This window comes from Charadrius vociferus, unplaced genomic scaffold (assembly GCF_000708025.1).
Source record: "Charadrius vociferus isolate BGI_N301 unplaced genomic scaffold, ASM70802v2 scaffold278, whole genome shotgun sequence".
NCBI classification, from domain to species: domain Eukaryota; kingdom Metazoa; phylum Chordata; class Aves; order Charadriiformes; family Charadriidae; genus Charadrius; species Charadrius vociferus.
Window position 1 is genome coordinate 2,283,718 of NW_009649705.1, and position 19,483 is coordinate 2,303,200.

General features: G+C 38.2%; 1 protein-coding gene across 1 annotated transcript in view; it reads left to right on the forward strand.

The window, feature by feature from the left end:
- ZDHHC20 (zinc finger, DHHC-type containing 20) overlaps window positions 1-19,483 on the forward strand; it is a 29,798-nt gene that overhangs the window by 4,740 nt on the left and 5,575 nt on the right. Inside the window, exons 3-9 of the mRNA XM_009890620.1 lie at window positions 4,354-4,448; window positions 7,920-8,040; window positions 9,087-9,156; window positions 10,369-10,401; window positions 11,232-11,352; window positions 17,489-17,621; window positions 19,223-19,349. Coding sequence (XP_009888922.1) covers window positions 4,354-4,448; window positions 7,920-8,040; window positions 9,087-9,156; window positions 10,369-10,401; window positions 11,232-11,352; window positions 17,489-17,621; window positions 19,223-19,349 — 700 coding nt within the window. The remainder of the gene's footprint in view (window positions 1-4,353; window positions 4,449-7,919; window positions 8,041-9,086; window positions 9,157-10,368; window positions 10,402-11,231; window positions 11,353-17,488; window positions 17,622-19,222; window positions 19,350-19,483) is intronic.

The window sequence follows — 19,483 nt, forward strand, 5'->3', positions numbered from 1 at the left end:
CACAAGTCTTAAGGGACATATTTAAAAGTACTCCTTTATGTGTAAACTCTGTGTAGTCAGTAGATTAGTGCTAAGAAACAAGGTAAATATTGTGAGGTTGAGTCTGTTTAGCTTCTAGTACCACAAGGTTGGGAAGGTGACAGGACCCATAAGTAACGCAGCTATAATTTAGGTTTGCAAATATTTTTAAAAGGGTACCTTCTAAGAACAGAAAGAGGAGAAGAGACAAGTAACTGCAGCAGATCCACAAGGCCGTTTTGTGTTTATTCCTGAACACACCCTGTGACCTGAAAGACTTCTGGAAGAGGAAAAATTGTTGTTCTACTGCTTGCTATTTTCCAAACAGCTTACCAAATTCTTCAGAGCTCCATTCTTTAGAAATGGTGAGAACAGTGCAAACACAACCATTTCAAAGGTGGCTGTACATTATAATTTTAAATTTCCAGGTCAAGTGGCTAAGGCCTTGTTTTGACAAACTTTACTTAGGTCTTCGAGTTGGCTTTGGCAAGTATGTGCCACAGTGGGTAGTACTTAGAGAGATACAAACTGACCAAAAAAATGCCATCACTCTTGCTCTGCCACTTCTTTTAATTGTGAACAAAATCTAGGCTAAAGGATGATTCCGTTCCAGAAGTTCAAAACACAGGGGGGGTTTATAAAACTTTTTTTTTTTCCCATGTAGAAATACAAATGATTGATGGGATATTTGTTTGGGGGCTATTGCAGCTTATGAAGGGACATAAGTGGTAGATTAAGTATAGATTTGCACTTTGGCTATCCACAGAAGGCTGTCCGCAGAGTGTGAGATCACAGGTAAGAGGCTCTCATCTCTTTATTTTTGCAAAAGAGCGTAGAATTTGAAGCTAATCTAGCAGTTTTATTCCCGATGGGGAACATCCAGGAGAACACTCTGAAAAGAAGGAACCTTGATGGAATCTGTCTTCTTTCATTCTCTAATGAAGAGGTGAAAGAGTGGGAAAACCTCAAAAATAAACTGTAAGCCATTCAAGATAGGAGCTGTCTCTTACCCTGGATTTTTACATCACGTTGCACAGCTGGGCTTCACCTGGACTTCACAAAATTCTGCAGGTTGCTGCTGTGCTTTACTGTTGACCTGTATATGAATAAGTTTTACTTTCTAGTTTCTTGCAGAAAGGCAAGATCTATGTCTCTTCCTTCCAGTTAAGGAAGCCTGGCAGAGCAATGATGTTGATGTTAGATCTCTGGCTTTTAATACAAATGTGGTGCCTGTCTCACTGGAGCAGGTGCTCTCAAATCTACCAGAGAAGAAAAATGCTTGATTAATTAACAAGACTGACAGTATCGTTGGAACCTGACTGTTAGGCTTTTAATAGCTGTCACCTGCATGCTTTTTGCACCTTCAGTTCTAAAGAGTGTCTCAGGCATCCGGCATGCGTGAATTTCTTTACCACAGAGGTGATCTTAAAATGAGACGTGAAGTATTTTTTCATTTGAAATGAAAGCTATCATAAGTTTTATAAAGTTCTTATGAGCTAACTCTCTAAAGCCAGGAAATAACATCAGAAGAGTCAAAAAGCCAAAGTGCCAGTGACATTGCTATGTAAATCAATAATGTGCATCTTAGCAAATATATTGTGCTCCATATTTCAGTGCACTGCGATCAAATCCTTTTAGTCCAGTACTTAATTACAACTTATGATTAAATTAGTGGCGATTTTTTCACCCTATGAAGGCTAATTGTTTCTTTGTAATTTCATATTCTTGTCTAGATTTATATCCATTAGGATATGGGAATAAAGTCAACTCTGAGTCTCCCTCAACAATATAATATACCTCTGTTATATATTATTACCTCTCTGTAATCTGACTCTGTCTTGGTAGTAGTGTTAAGAATGATTCAGAAAACGATGTTAAGGGCATATCTTAGGAGGGCTTAGCATATTTTAGGAGGATGCTAAAAGCATGTCTTAATACATTGACTTCCTGAGGGCATATATTATGGTCTAATGTGCATTAGTGCCTTTGAAAAGAAATGACCTCGCTTTGTCACAGCATGGCACCTAGAATCCTGGATTCCCTTCACGTAGCCAGGATTTCCTCATGCCTCTGGAGTCTGGCAAAACTGGCAGATATTGGGGTATTTTTGACGTATTTTCCATCTAGCTTGTAATTACAAGAAAATGAGCTGAATAGGAATGAAGCTGGTTTATATTTGTACTAGAAACTGATGCAAGATGCTTCGGGGAGTAGTCTGCGTAAGAGATACTGCTAGCCAAAACGGTGGGTAGATGGACTGCCAAAGTAAAGCTGTCAAAAACGGTATCTTCCCTCCCTCTCATTACTTGGGGAGAACTGGCAGGACAGACACCTGTAATTGCAGTAGGAATGGCAGTGCAGGAGTGGGAAAAGAAGCAAGAATTTATTCAGTGTGGGGCCAGAATGGACTCCTGATAGCAGGCTCTTTTTCCTCTGGCCTGCATGGTGCCCATTACTGGAACAGCTGTGAAAGCCTTCCTCTTCCTTGTGTTACCCCAGTTTGGCTGCTGAGGACAGGCCCTTGATTTTTAGTGATGGTGACAGATTGCAAGATCTTGGTTATTGCAGGAGTGCAAGAGCACTTTAACAGCTGCCTTTTTCTAGTACACACTGGTAGCACTGGCACAGATCTGCACCCTTGCTGCAGCCAGCCGTGGTGCCTGTTATTCTGTGTGGTGTTGGGGCATTTACAGCCTGTGACAAGACTGTGAGGTTCTGCTGTTTGAAATATTGTGTGTGCACTAAAAATAATCCTTTAAAAGAATTTGATTTCTGGGGGTGATTTTTATGGACAGAATAGAACTGTTTACTGTGTAAGTTAGTTCTGCAGTGCCTTGCCCTCCCCTGTATCTCGTTTCCTCTTTCCTTCTATTCAACTCCTCTAACCCTCTTCTCCCCTGAAGCTCTGATCTGTGCAGCTGATTCTACTCCAATTTTTTGTCCGTTTCTCCTCTTTTCCAAATCATTTTATCATGCTTTAATTGCTTAACCACATTATATTTGAATGTATATAGTATGGTTTTAATAAAAGACAATTTCTAATTATGCAGTGCCTAGTAGAGTGATACACGAGTTCTTTCCTATCAGGATGACAATTTTAGGATGGCTTTAGAAAAATGTTTTGCTGCTTGCAATTTCAGTGAGCTCCACAGCTGAAAATTTGCCAAATCGGTCTGTAAGGTTGGAGGAGTCAGAGGCAAAGGTAAAAAGCACAGTTCCCTAAAGAAAGCTCAAATACCTTTTGCTTGGGTTTTTTACTGTAACAAGCAATGAAAATCCTGAAAGATGATAAATTAAGACCACATCTTTGGTGACTGTGCAAAAGCATTTTCTGAGCTATTGGAAGTTCCCAAAGTTTCGAGCCTGTTTTGCCATCCATGAAGTACATCACATGGCTTCTTAAAGGACTCTCTTTATGTGCACGGAGAAGTAGGTCAAGTTTCCTTCTTCCTGCAACTGAAGATAATATAAGTGAAGATAATGTAAATATTTAGTATGACTTCGTTTCTAAGGCTAGCTGTTCTGGCACAACTGATCTGTTTCCCCTTGACAAGTGGTAGAAGAAACTGTTAGAGGAAACAAGATTGAAAGAAGCTTCCTGGGTTATAAGGTCTGGGTCTCTGGTCTTTAAGGCAACCATATGACACAGACCCATTCATAAATTGATTGAGCCAACCAATCCCTACTAAAGCCCACCTACGTTTTGTTGCCACTGTGACTATAATAGCAGGACTCTTCCAGATTATATTCCTATGATGATTTGAAAGGAGATACCCAGACAGTTTATAACTCATAGACAGCTCTCATCTCATAGAGCAGTCTTCTCCAAACACCTAGTTTGGAGTTTTTACTGTCATTGATGACCAGTGCTTTCTACAATGGCACAATGCTGTGCTGTTTCAATTAGAAGTAGAAATTAAATTGAATTCTATAGGTCAGTTGTCAAATACTTTACTATAATCTAGAATGGAATTGTAGCATCTTCTTTATCCAAAAAGGTTAGTCACTTACATACCACAGGTGAAGCTGTGTTCAGTTCTAGTTGGTTTTGTTTGGTTTGGCTTTTTCCCTTCAAAGTCTGTTTTGGAATGGTACATAAAAGCATATTATTTCCTTGAAGAATAGCAGCCATCACATTTGGAGATTTTCTTCTTTTATTTTTTTTTTAATTGAGCACTCCTAGAGTGTTAAGTCTACCCAGGGAAGAGGGTTTAATATAACCTTTACCAGGTGATTCATAGTGTAGTAGTTTAGCCCTCATCAAAGATCAGGGATTTTATTTTGGGTTCTTTTCAGCTATATTCACTGAACTCTTATTTGTATATTTTATTGCAGTTGTCTACCTTGTGGTTTTTCATCTGTCATTTGTCATGTTTGTATGGTCCTATTGGAAGACAATTTTCACATCTCCTGCATCCCCCTCTAATGAGGTAAATATAACACTAGAAAAACGTCAATGCCTTTTTTATAAATAGCTGAACTGTTTTCAGTGATGAAACTTGTTTGCAGTACTGCATGATTCACCTTTTGCTTCTCATTATCTAAAATAGAACAGCATGACAGTGTATCATGAATGAAAATTATCAAATTACTCTTAAAATACTGCATAGTTTGTGTAATGACATTTCCTTCTACAAAATGCGTGTATAATTCACCACAAATTTGACAGTCATGCAGAGTGCTTTGCTAGCAAGTAGCTTCCTTGAAACCTGGTATTTTAACACCGATAAATCAAATACAGCGACAACATTTTTATATTTCCATTTTAGGCAGTTTTGACCCTTGTTTGGGTACGAAAAAGTAGTAATGCAATGTATACTCATAACCTGGAGGACCGAACCATGTAGTAGTAAGTCAAGGGTTAAGGTTTAGTGACAATTGAGAAGTAAATACATAAAGGAGCTTTACATAATGGCAAAAGAATGCATGATGTCTATAAGTTTTGTTTTGAAAAAGAACAGTATTAAATGTAATAAGTCTGAGATGGATTACCTTGTTTTCTATTTTCTCTAAGGTGTGTGTATATAAGGATTAAATGCTGGCACCAAATTTAAAATACTTCCCTTCCTTGGTTTTATTTAGCTTTAAAATTGGCTAAACTGAGGTTTTGGTTGCTCCACGGGGGTTGAATTTTTATCCGATTTTTGGCAAGATCAACTTTCAGTGCTAATGACAACCTTAAACATTTTTGAAACCATGCTTCTAAGGGAAAGCAAACAATGCTGTGCAGTGCTTAATTATGGCTTAGAGCAATCCGTATCTAGGAAAGCTACAGAACATAACGTGAAAAAAGCTAAAGACTATTCTGCTGTTTAGCTAAGCAGAGAGAGTAGTAATGAATTGTTAAACCTAAAAATTCAAAGGGACTTGTCTTCAGGGTGGTTTGTTTCAGCTTAATCTGTGATGGTTCTGCAGGAAAATGATAAAGTTAAGCAGGTTAGCTAATTAAAATGTGGTTGGAACCATGTTACTGCAGGTTTTGTAAAGCTATATGAACTAGAGCCGCTTATAAAGCTAAAGCGTAGTAACTTTTACTGTCTGCTTGGATTCTTCAATAATAGAAAACTTCTGACAGTACTTATTGTGTAGTTACAGTAATGTTGTAGCAAGCTTTTCATATTCAGTGAGTGAAAGAAATGGTCTGGGCATATGGAATGTAATGAGTATTTCCTATATCAGGTGTGGGTGTAGATCAGATTTAATACAATTTTCCTCTAGAGCTTTAAAAAGAAGAAAAAAACACAACAAAAACCACACAGAAAAAAAAACACAAAAAAACAACCAAACAAAAAAACCCCACCACCACTTTTTATCTCTCTGGGCAAGTCCCTTCTGTTCATGTACCAGTAAGTACTTAAAAACAAAACCTGACTTCAGAATCTCTCCATTGTATGAGAGTCTAAACGTATGTATTTTTAGTCATTCAAATTAGCCATTCTTGCAAAACAAATAGCATCCTGTGATCTTACTATTCAACTAAAAAAAGATTCTGCAGCTGCTGTTGTTTTAGTGTAATCCCTGTACATTTGTCATAAGAAAGAACAATCAACGTTATACAAGATCCAGAAAGAGGAAGGAAACAAAGGGACTCTCTCTGTTTTCAATAAGAACTGCTGGGACCTCATTGGAAATTCTGTTAGCTATGTGGTAACAGACAACTTTTGATGTCTTTGAACATATCCTGCAATTGTCCGAACAGTCTGTGGCCCTCTTAATTTCTGAAATTAGAACAGAAATATAGCTGTTTGGAAAACCAAAATCCTATCCAGGATTTTTGGAGTAATATTATGATGTTATTTGGACAAATTAAAGAAAGGTTTAAATGTTACGATTTAGTTCCTTTCCTGTGCATTAATGGTTTGCCATAGAAATGTCACCTAGAAGTAATATTTAATGTTTAATGCCACCACTGCTTGATTTCAGGTCATGGAGGCAGGCATTTGGTCACCTAGCAAACTTGCAAGGGCAGTAGGGAGGAAGGCATATTGCACTGCTGTTTGCTGCCATGATGCTTCATATCTGTCTTAAACTTTTCGTGTGAGCATCTCCAGTTTTCATATTTGAGTAAATATGTATCTTAGAGACGGATCTTAAAAAATGAGATCAAACTCGGTGGTGACTAAAATGTTAAACTTTAATTTCAGTCTTCGTGTAGATTGATCCTAGTTTCTGATTATTTGAAAGGGGATTATATTTCGTGCTTCACCCTTGAATGGTGGGGAGATTTAACTAGATTCTGTGAGAAACTGGGCAACTTATTTGCATTCTGGGTTAGGAAGTAACACAGAGAAATTGCAGCAATGTCTTAACTGCTTCCCCCTTTCTGTAAGTAGAGTCTTCATTGTTGCTTGCCAACTGACTGTAATCCAGAAGAGGAAAAAGTACAGGATGAGAGGAACATCCATGTGAATTAATCATATACATGTTCTTGGTAGGAAAATACGGTCATGTTAAAGCACACTAAGCCAGTTTTTGTTCCAGTTGCACACACAGCATTTTCCACTCACTACCATGAATACTTCGTCTATGTGCACTCATAAAAAGGGCTCTTGTAGTCCATGCGGGAAGCTCAAAGTTGAAAAGTGCTTCGCAACAGAAAAATACCAAAGGAAATAGTGAGTTCAGCCCAAACTCTGCAGGGACTTGTCAGCACACTGGGTTTTGTGGGGCTTAATGGTAAAGTTCATCATTTCAGTAGATACCAAAGTAAGGGTTTCACAAGTGAGTAAAAGCTCTCCAGGTTCTTCTGGTAAAGCTTTACATTTCAGTGAGGCTTCAACAGGAATGCTCCTCATGCTTTACTCAGAATTGTAACTCTCTGAAACTGTACAGGCTTTGCTGAAGTTGCTTTCAATACAGCTCATGGATTTGGAGACTAGTGCTGACTACTCCCAAGTAAACTCTTTCAACTTATGTGCTGAAGCCATGAAGCCCCCCCCCCTTTTTTTTTCCCTTCCTCTGGCTTGTACCCCTCTCTAAGTCTGAGAGAGGAAGTGTGATAAGAGAACTTTAGTGCCCTGTAGCAGCAAAGGACTGTTGCACGTTCCTCTTGTTCACAGATCACTTAATTTATACTTACCAGGAGTTAAAGGAAAGGTTGTGCCTTCTTAAAACTCCCCCAAGTCTCTGGCTTCTTTTGTGTTGAGGGAAAATGCCATAGATGATGAAACAGACATAAAGATTATTTTTTTAAAATATGCCTAGGACCATCATGGAGTTTTGAGGATCTCCTGTCGTTCCTGTAACATCCTTTTTTCTTTATGTGGGGTTTTCTGGGTCGGTGAGTGGGTTCTCCGAAGACACAGGATTAAGATACATAGGGTCTTTTCCTTGGAGCTTGACTAGAACACAAAGTAATAATTAATCTCTTCCCTTCATTCCATTTTCTCCCTCCTTCCTAGTTCTGCTTGTCAAAAGCTGATAAAGAACAATATGAAAAAGAAGAGAGACCAGAATCCCAGCAGGAGATATTGAGAAGAGCTGCTAAAGACTTGCCTATCTATACGACAACAGCATCGAGAGGTGAGATATAAAGATAATTCTATGCTTCTGAAGCTGCTGGTTTAAGTCAGTGAAATTCATCTGATGTCACTGTATGAAGAATCTATTAAACACATATTGCAAAGGCCATGACCTTGTTTTGTTATTTGTTTGGGCTGGGTCATCCCCCCTCCCTGCCAGGGGAAACTGGAGTCCTTTGTCTGAGGATCTCAACATGTAGCCAGTATTTGGAATTAAAAAAAAAAAAAATCCTCTTCTAGCAAGCAGATAGATGACAACATTTATATCTAATTGTGGCTATAAAAAATAAACATGGCAAAGAAATACAGCTCATACAGCTAGAAATAGAGAAAATTGAACTTTTTTACTCAATTTTATAATCATTTATATCCCCCTTTAAACTTCTTTTTCTGATCTGTATCAGTTCCGCAGGAAGAGAAACATCATACTTAAGGCTAGAAATTAAGAATGAATAAATGTTTTTTCTTTCCCATCTGTAATTCAGTACAAAGCTAGTTATGAGCTATTTCTATATTTGCCTTTAATATGTATAGGCATTCTTATTCCAACTTATATATGAATGATCTGGGAAAGTGCTGCCTTATGCATATGTATATTCTTAAAAAATCTAGCTTTTATATGTGTATATATATCTGTTTCTCTTTCTTGAAACTAGCAACCCTGTAGAGTTTTTGGAAAATATAAGCTACTCAGGATAACTGTTACCAAAGTTTACTGTGACTTTCCAAACAAAGTCTTAGGACACCTGGCTTTTTTGAATACAAGCCCTCCCTTTAAGGGAATCCCAGTCTTAAGTTCCTGGAGTGGTCTGGGAAGCCCTTGCCAGCACTTAGCAGTTCTGCTTAGCTGTAGGTGTTGGCTTTCCTCCTCCTTTCAAACTGCCTGTGCTGGTGTCTTATTCCCATTGAGAAGAGCCTGAAGGCTTGTTTAAAAATATCCAAGAAAGATGAGGGGAGGACAATAAGCTCTTTAAGGTTCAGTTCATGTTAAGGGGGAAAACATTTGTAAAATTAAATGAGTTCTAATGACTTCACCCTTGAATGCAGCAATCAGATACTGTGATCGATGCCAGCTAATCAAACCTGACCGCTGCCACCACTGTTCTGCATGTGACATGTAAGTTACTGAATCTGAAATGATGGATTTTCTCTCTCTTGCGATCATGACTTTAGTGTGTTCGTGTCTTCAGTGTGTCAGCCCTTGCATAACACCAGGTTTTACTATTTGTTCCTCTCTCAGACCCTCAGTACCTGGATTTCGTGAGACCAAAGTTCCTCCTGTTGATGCAATATTATTATTGCAGCCCCATTACCCAAAGTGGCACAGCTTCTTAGGCAACCTGCTTGTAGCTGTGTAAAACAGTGCCTATATTTAAAAATAAAATAATTTAAAAAACAGTGATTGAAAGAAAGTAAAGAAAAACAGGTCTGAGATACTAGCACCAGCAAATGCATATTATAGAACTCTTATTGTATCTTGCTTCTGCAGCCTTGAAAAGGATGTGCGCTACTAATAATGCTGAAAATCTTTATCTCAAAGACTGACAGTGGAATTACATGCCTTAACCATTTCAAAGACACCACTGCTATATTCCCTAGCCTCGTTCTGAATCATCAGAGAAATCTGTCAGGGCAATGAAGACTGAGGCTATGAGTGAGACTAGGCTGAGCTTGAGCCTAGTTAACTAAAGACCCTAATACATATCTTTTGGCTAAAATAAAATTTATGAGCAAATGCAGTGAATGTGTGTCTGACATGTCTAGTATCTGTCCTTATACTAAAATTGGCTGAAAATGGCATGTGGACTATTCAGATTACCCACTGTGCTGCTGTTTTCCTCAATTAGCTTTAAAAAAACAAAAAAGCAAGCAGCAAACAAAAAAAGGTAGCTAAAATAGCCCTAAGGTAGACTTAGTTGCAGTGAATGCCAGGCAAATGTACCTTATCCCCACAACGCTAAAGGGTCCTGTGGATTTGTTTTCTCTCGATGTGCACATAAAACTAGTGTGGCTGAATGAACTATTACATGGTCTTACTCAGTAATGCTCCCTATGTTAATTTAAGAGACTGTCTTCGTAACTTCTCTGAATCTCACTTGGTCCTTTTGGCCTTAAGGACGGCTATTATAATACAAAAAATCGGCATGATTGAGAAGGACTTGAAAAAGATACAGTGGGGCAAAACACTTAAAAAAAAAAAAAAAAAACCAACAAAAAAAAAAACCACCAACCCAAAACAAAACAACCCCTGAACCTATAGAAGCCGAAGGTATGTCTTAGAAAGAAAATGTATTTTTTGCTTTAACTTCCTGGAAATTGTCTCTTTCAGATGTGTGCTAAAAATGGATCACCACTGTCCGTGGTAAGTTTATAAAAACAAAACAAAAGATCAGTATAATATGATGAATTAGGTCCTACATGATGAATTAGATGCTCCTTTAAAAAATGCAACTTTTATGTAAAGCTTGATTTCCACAGTACTTTTTGAGACTTTGATATGTGAAAATAAATCTTGTTCCTAACGTGTGTTGCAACATAGAGTTGTAGGCCCAGTAGCCCAAATCATGCAGTTGCTCCTTCTACAGAGAACCCTGGTGTTAACGAGACCTATGAGAAATAGCATTTCTTTCTTTTGCTTGGTTTGGTGCTGGTACCAGAAGAGGAGATACCCACTATACTGTGAAAATCAGTTCTCGATTCTAGATGATACGTAAGACCCACTCAGACAGTTACTCTTCTGCAGTTTGTATTCACTGGTAGACCTTAAAAATATTACCTGCTGTCACTATAGAAGTACTGCTATCAGTAGTTGACTTGAAGGTGGTTTTGTAACCAAAGCAACATCCACTGAAATTGATGGAGAGGCTCATATTATCTTCCATGATGACTGCAGTTAGTTCATAGTGTGTGAGGCGCTTCCAATACAGGCTGTATGTATCATATGCTTTGCCAGCTTGTGTCCTGTCCTGTAGAACTTCATGGGGGGCAAAATTTATGTGAGGGGCCTGAGGAAAGAGACTTCATTCAAATTGGTGGCTTAAAATGCTTCCGAAACACTAGTGGCAGATTGTTTTGGACATACCACTGACATCATACACATGTTATGCTCTGCAAAAGCTGAATGTATTGGGTTTTGGTTTATTTTATTTTTTGTATATCATAGTAACCTCTTTCTCTTTCCCCTCCTTCTAGGGTGAATAATTGTGTGGGATTTTCTAACTACAAATTCTTCCTCCTGTTTTTAATGTATTCTTTACTGTACTGTCTGTTTGTTGCTGCTACAGTCTTGCAGTACTTCATAAAGTTTTGGACAGTAAGTTCTAAGGCTTTTTTTTGTTGTTTTTCATTTGTTTAATCTTGCATGTGTTATTGGAGGCTGCATCAGCATGTTGTCACTCACCATTTACTCTGTTCCATAGTTCATTACCATTAACAGCGTCAATCGAAGTGACTGAAGCAGGAGAACCTTCTGAATATTAATGAATTAAATGTATTACACTGCCCAGGATGAGCAATTGGGGGAAGAAGTTCCAATGAGGACGCTATGCAATTTCTCTGCTCCATCAAAATCGAGTGGCACAGTAAAGGTTTTTTTGAGACTATTGGATACAGAGGTGTAGATATAGAAAGAACTGGCTATATCAAACAATTACATATATATGTATGTATATATATATACGCACGTATATATAAAAATACTGACAAATGTGAAATATTAATAACAATTTTGTGTCTTCCTAGACTTGTTTATGGATAATCTGCTCCCAGATGAGGCAGATTAATTTCCTGGGAACTGACTGAGCTCTGTTTTGGAGTTCCTATGTAGGCGTGTTTGAACTTCATACTAGTGGCTTTTATTGATCTGATATTGGTAGAATGCTAAGATACATACAGTGTTAATGATACACATCTTCCTTGCAACTATTATCAGTTGTCAAGTGATCAATACACATAAATGCATCTTACTAGAATATAATAAAATTTATGTGAAGGGCAAGCATCCTTGTACGTCAGTGTTATATTCCTCCTATCAGGTTTGTTCCAGTCACATTCCAGGCTGAACAGTGTCTTCTGGTGTTGTTCCCTTTCATCTCCAAAACCTCGTACTGTGCCTTCCTGTCTCTACACAGAAGAGCAAGCATCAGAATTCTCTTAATCAGTTTACATTAACTAGCATGGGAAAAAATCACTGTAAATGGAAGGCTCTCCATTACATTTTTATAAGTAAATAACAACACATATATTTCTTAGACACTAGTTGCTGTCAGAGTAGCTGGGAAAAGCAGTCATTATCTGTAGCTGTAGAAATAATCTTTATTGGAGCAAAAGGATGTTGCCATGTCAGGGTAAGAGAAGCTTGATCATGTATTCAGAATAGCTGTACTTTGAGACAGTTGGAATTAGACAGGCAAGATAAATGGTGCAAAAAGTACCTACATTTGTGTTCATCTAAGCCTATGGGTCTGATCTGCCGAAGTACTGTTTCTCTTAGTCTGTCAGTTCTTTATAGCGGCCTGTCGCTGGAGAGCAAGGAACTACGTGGGAATTCAGCTGTCAGTATTGTGTGAGATGAAAACCATAAATATATTTATCAGTCACGGCTGTGGCTTGACAGATATTTCAGATGAAATGGTCTGATTCTGCTGTTCAGTCTTGCTTGACTGTAAATAGTTAATTTTTTAATTTGTGAATGTGCCACTCCCAAACATCTGCCTGGCTGCTTTCCAGTGCTTTGTATGCAATTTCTAATGAAACTGTACATGCACTCTTACATATTTACCAGTCAGTGCTTGAGCAAAGAAAATTAATTTGCTTTGTCACCTCACTTCATAAGTGTTAGTGCAACAAAAGTCTGCAGGACATTTGACCACAATGAACATTTAATACTAGCATTTGCAGCAAGCCTCTTCCAAAGCCCATCGGACACAATATTGAAGTAGACCCTTAAGCAGAGGAAGTAAACTTAAGAGGGATTTTTTTTTTTTAATGATGTAGTTGTTTAAAGTGCTTCCTGTAAGAATGGGCTACTTCTGAAAGGTGACAATAGACAATGTAGTTGTGTGCTTGCACTTGTTGCTTTCATTTCCGGTTATGTCCAAGACAGAATCTGGTGATGCCATGATCTTATCATTAGAGTAGATCTCTGACTCACTTTACTCAAATTACTCACTCTACCAAACTAATATTCCTCTGATATTGTAATAGCTTGGACACTTCCAGAAAGAGGTGGCAGCACCATAATCATTTAGGCTTGCAAAACCTTCTCTATACATCTGTGTCCAGATCACAGCAGAGTACTGCTGCCACGTGCTGTCTGTAGACTGCTTCAGGATCTTGCTAATGCTCAGCGTTGTCAGCTGAGCTATCATCAGACTGATTACTGCTTTGATATTTTCTGTTGAGAGTCTCTGGATGTTGTTTTTTCCCTCCAAAGCTTGACTACCAGAAATGTTATAGTATACCTTCAGAAGGTAGTGTTTCTTTTTTGCTTCCTCATAGATGTTTTTCAGAGAAAGTGTGCAACAAACTGCTGTATATATACAGTGTTGGGATGGAAGATGAACGGCTTCTTGGGCAGTGTAGCCTTGGTCACTTCAGAACTTGTAGTAATGACGTTGTGGAGGTGTATGTGCTAACTGCACAAATTTTAGCAATCCATTGTTTTGCACTGTTAATACTTGCATAGAGACAGGACACACAGACTTGCAAACATTGAGGGACATGCCACCTACCTACCTCTTCTGTTGAAAAAAGTCTTTGTGCTTCCCACTTGCACATGCAAGACTTTTACATACCATCTTTCATGCTCAATGCAGAAGCGCTAAAGAAAGATCTTGATACTGTTCATACAGTGGTGGAACAGCCACACAGGCTGTAAATGTTTACCACAGGCTCACACGCTGATGCGGATGTTAAAATCTGTTTTGTAGATCAAGGGAACCTGAATGACTCCTTTTTTTTTTTTTTTTTTTTTTTAATATCCTCATAACTACTTTTCCTATACTCATGGAATGTTTATTTGTACCTAGGAAGTTGTTAAAGATGAGCAGATAAAACCTCAGTTTATCCAAATGTATTTGACACAAACACCAGCACTGGCTGAACGCCCAGTCCTTGATGCCTTGTTTACATAGTGCATGGTGGTACTCTCATTCTTGCTGGACTCCCTCCCCCTTGAAACCTGTATATTTTCCAGCTGTTTTTGGTGTCTTTCATTGTCCTCCAAATTATTTTGGCAATCCTGAGTATAGCTAATTCAAGGATCTGGGTAGACGGCACAGGCTTCTGCAGAACTTTGGTTGTATTAACAAGAAAAACCAACCCACAACCAAAAGCAAGAGAATGATTCCAGATCCTTAGTTAGAACTCATTCCTCTTGCATATACACATAAAGACGTATCTTCTGATTTTTTTTCTAGATTTACTCTAGACCTAACGACTAAAAGATGAGTAAGGAGTGAAGCTCTGACAGCACTTTTTTTGTTGGGGGTTTTGTTTGTGGGGCTTTGTGTCCTGACATATGCACAGATGATTCTATGCTTGTGAAGGAGCTTGTAGGGGACTCTTTAGAACAGTGACTGGCTTCAGTCTATTACGTGTGCTAAGTAGCCCAGATTTTATTGCACAAATTGCTTCCCTTTGTAGCTCTCTCACCTGCAAGTCTCTGTTTCTGTGCTGCTGCTGCTAAGCATAATGATTTTAAATAACTTATGTCTGAAGTTTCGCTCTCTTTTCACATGCTGTGGCATGTGGACTGCTGCTAGAACACAACTGAATAAGCCTGTTACACACACTCAAAGCCTGCATGCTTCTCTCCAGGAAGGAATTGTCCTTTTTTGAAAGATGCTTCAGTTCTGCAGCTGTCGTTCAAGAACTTAAAACCAGTGGCTGAAACGGGGTGGTAAGAAGATGTAAATGCTCCCTGGGGATCATGCAGATCAATTGTGCATAATTCAAAAAATCCTTCTCCAGGTTATAGAGCTGCTGTTTTAGGAATATGCAACTGGAATAAACTTTTATTTTCTGGCCCACAGAAAACACACAAAGACTGAGCTGCTACTCCTCTTTGAGCTTCAAAATCAACTGGCCTGAGAATTCTTCATAGAGAACTATTTTGTTGAACTATGCAATTCCAAGAGAGTCATAAAAATAGAAGTTAAAAAAATTATTTAGGAAGCTGGGAAACACTGCAGTGTGCTCCGAGTTAGGAAAAATCATCATAGCTTCAACATGAAGCTTAGGAATAAGCAGCAATTGGAGTATGTATTTTGCTAGCCTTGATTTCAAAGCATTGCAAAACACAACATACCTCTACAGCAGCAGAGAGAAGGGACTGTTGCACAAACTGTCTAAGCAAAACTGCATCCAAAAAAAGGAGGCATTAAATAAGGAAACTAAACTTAGATGGCAGTTCAGAGAGCTGGAGTATGCTATCATTTGCTTACTCCAGCGTGATCTCATGGTAGCCAGCATTTTTGAAAATGCTGTGTGTATCTGTCCAACTCCAAGGTAAAAGCTTGAGCTCTCTAGGCTTTCTGCACAGATTAATGTAACTTAAAAGCTATGCATATTGCCCACAACAGATTCATTAAGTGCTAGCATCTTAGCTAAGATGGCTAATACCACTCTTTAGGTATGAAGTTCAGAATTTAAAAGCTAATTTAACTAAGCTTTCCTGTTTCTTGCTTTATTTTCTTAAGTACTGCTTCAATTTAAAATGTTTTGCTAAAGATACATCCCACAAGCAAATCTCTATCAAAAGATATTGGGAAGAAACGCCATACTGACATGTTATGGGTTCTTTTTTTAAACAAAGAAAATTATGAAAAGATGGCAAATTTTTTTATGGTTTTGACTGAAACGACATCTGATGGTAATAGATATGTTCTGAAGTCAGAAAGATTTTGTAATTTATAAACTATTGCTTTATACCTCTGGAGTCTTCTGAGCTTTTCAGACCTTTACAAATCATCATGTGGAATATTCACATAAACCTTACTTGTGATGGAAACAACTAGCAAAGAATGCACCTGTTGTAGTCATGCTGTTTGAGCTGAGGAACCTCTTGAAAGCGATCCAGCCACAGTCTGAATAGCAGTAGAAAATTTTATGCCTTGGAAGTTAGTAGTGTGCTCTTATGTACTCTCCCCTCCATTCTCTTGGAGAACAGGGGCTAAGGCTGCTGATGGGCATTGGAACTCGGCATGTCCGAGAGCACGTGTGCGCACCAACCATTTCTTTCTTAACAAAGCCTGTGCTGTTTTCAAACACTTCGTCTTAACATAATACTAGTGTTTAATAAATTGTCTTTGTTTGCGCAAAGCTTTGCCGCAGGAAAGCTGCAGAGACTTGCCCAAAGGTAAAATCCAATATTGCTGTAATTATTTAAATACTGTTCCTACTATAATTTTTTTAATCCAGTCATTTATGGTGGCTATTTACACCATCACAGAATGAAGGAGACTTGTAATCTGTTGCCTGTGACTATAGGCAGTGTACAGGGATATAGATATACCTACGTGCACTTGATGTTAATAGAAATGTGCTTTAGTCTTAAAAAAAAAAAAAAACCAGCCTTAGATTAGTAGGTATACTGAATAAGCTAATGGAAAAATTAACAGCAAAAATGCTCACTAAAGAGCTGAATAAAAATAGCCTTTCTGCTTTCATAGTGTTGTTAAAGGTCAACTACTTAAAAGTACTGTGATTTAGAGGATATAGAACTAGAATAGTATTGTTACAAATCCCATTGGGCTCTTGAAAGCGCAAGCCTAAAATTAGTAGGGGTTGGGGGTGGAATCAACTACCCAATATGGGTGGGAGGTTATTTTTTATATGGTGCTTGTACTGAAATTGTTTTTCATGTAGGTCTTCTGGTGAATCACTTCTGCCTGGTCAGACACGGCAAATTTGTTTTGCTAGGTACATGCTGGTTGTTGCCTAAACCTTAGAGATCATCAAAAATTGAAGATCTGTCCCAGGTCTTGTCTAGGAGTTGTTCAGTCTTGAAAATGCAGTATGACAGCCATTTCCCTTTTATGTTCCTTACACTGGTTCAGAAGTAGGTTCGGTATTATTACCTTGCCAGGAAAGGGTTTGGAAGTTCTTGTTGTATTTTCTTCCCGTAAAAGAAAGTGATTTTGGACATGTTTTCTCTCTGTCTTTTTGGGCGTGGCTGCACAGTTAACATTTTTTACTATAGGAATTTTTTTCCTTTCCCCCTACTGTGCATTTAAAAAACTAACCCTTGATTAGCACCCAGTGCTGTCAAACAGATGGACATGCACTCATGCTGCTAAACTCGGATGGAAGGGTGCTTTTTTTGCTTTGTGAAAAGTGAGGTGAAAGACTTATAGCAGAATGGGTGTGGCAGAAAATGTTTAGCAATAATACTGCATTAGTTGCTAAAAAGTATTAACACATTAATCTCTTTCTCTCTTTCTCCCCAGAATGAATTGCCAGATAGCCATGCAAAATTCCACGTACTATTCCTTTTCTTTGTGGCAGCCATGTTCTTCATCAGCATACTGTCACTCTTCAGCTACCACTGCTGGCTAGTTTGCAAAAACAGATCAACCATAGGTCAGTTAATTGGAATATGGAAGTGTTCCTTGCACAGAAAACCAACAAGTCGATGCCAATGTGAGGCATAAAGGATATGCCATCACATAGAAATGGAGTTTTTAAATATTGTGCAATAAGAAACATGTTTGGTGAAAATAATTAAAGGTGAAATATATGCGAAAATGAAGCATGTGTAGGGGTCCTCTGCTGGAGCCAAGCATGCGGATTCATGATAAATGTTAATTTCTTTTGTTTGTATTTTTGAGATCTTTGAAGCACTGTGCATTTTTGTTGTGTTTTTATATAGTGTTAAGTAGGTACCACAATTGTTACGTGCCCATAACCCTGTTATAATACTTTGAGTTGCTGGGTGGCCCCAGCCAAGGTGAAGGCTCTACTCTATATGAACATGCTACACTTTGAACTAGATCCAAAAGGGCATTCTTAAATCCTGTGAAAGAAAATGGACCTTGCTATTAGGAAGTGGCTTGTAAAAGCAATGCAGTAAAAATGGAAACACTGATGCATATTTCCTAAATAACAAAAGATATTCCCCTAATTTCTATGCCTAAATGTTTTAAATGGCATTGACCAGCATAAACAAGTTATGTGTATTGGTTAAAATATCTAAAGTTCTTGCTAAAGCATTTTTGAAAGTGTTTTTTGCGGATGGGGGATGTGGGGACTGGTGGGTATTCCCACAACTGAGTAAGTCAAGATCTCATACTTTTCAATGGAAGTTAAATTCCTATCCTCAAAATTAAGTGGGTTAATTGAAACTGAAATAATTTTCAAGTCGCTAGAATTTTTTGATGGAGGAAAAGAAATTTTTTGATTGCTTGACAGGAGGATTGTTTGAGTCTTTTTTCTATTGACATATCTACAGCTAAGAAATACTCACAGTCTCTTTTTTAGCTTTGAAGAAAATTTTAGCATGTTCCTTGCCCAAAAGTCATAATTGGTAACACAGTCAGTACTTTATTGACTTTCTGGATCATGCTTGTAAAAAGAGAAGCTGATGGTATGGTGAGAACAGTGAGTCCTCTCGGTTCTTGGCCAAGGGTGTAACCTGACTGACTAGAAAAATGGTGGTGGTTTGCTGTAGTTCATGGTGTGCCTGTGTTTCTAATGTAATAGATCTTATCTTTCTCTAATACCACAGGATGCTCTTCATTCAACTTCAGACCTTGACACAAGTGGAAAAAACTATCCTAGATGAGTTTAGGTCCAGTAGTGCTTATGGTAAATTGCTTCTAGAAGAGGAAGTCTACTCTAAGAAGGCTTCACACAGGCCAAAGAGAGAGCTAGCCATCAATGAATAAGGGATGTAGTATCTTTGGCATGCTGATGGTGCTTAGCTCTGTCTCAGACCTTATGTTAAATGTAAAGAGAGAAAGATGACTGTTCTGCTTATGTGAACTTTCTTACCTTTCATTTCTATTTTTGTCATTTAACCCTGTGATTTTTTTTATTTTAATTATTTGAAGTGATTCCCCCCCCCAATATACATCAGGATCATCTCAGCTTGCCCAACACTGTTTTAACAATAGAGGAGTTTGTCTGTCTGTGTTCCCTGACTCCTTATCGCTCTAGAGATATTGCATGTTTTTCTTTTACAGAAACATTCCGTGCACCCACATTTCGAAATGGCCCTGATAAAAATGGCTTTTCTCTTGGATGCAGCAAAAATCTGAGGGAGGTTTTTGGAGATGAAAAGAAGTATTGGTTACTCCCTATCTTTAGCAGGTATTCAGTCTGAATGGGAATGAATTGGGGGAATAAACTGATTCCATGACTTTCACCTTGCTTTCCCTTCTCTTCAAAAACAAAACACAACTGAAAAGTCACCTTGTAAATCCTGCACAATGAATACTGGTGTA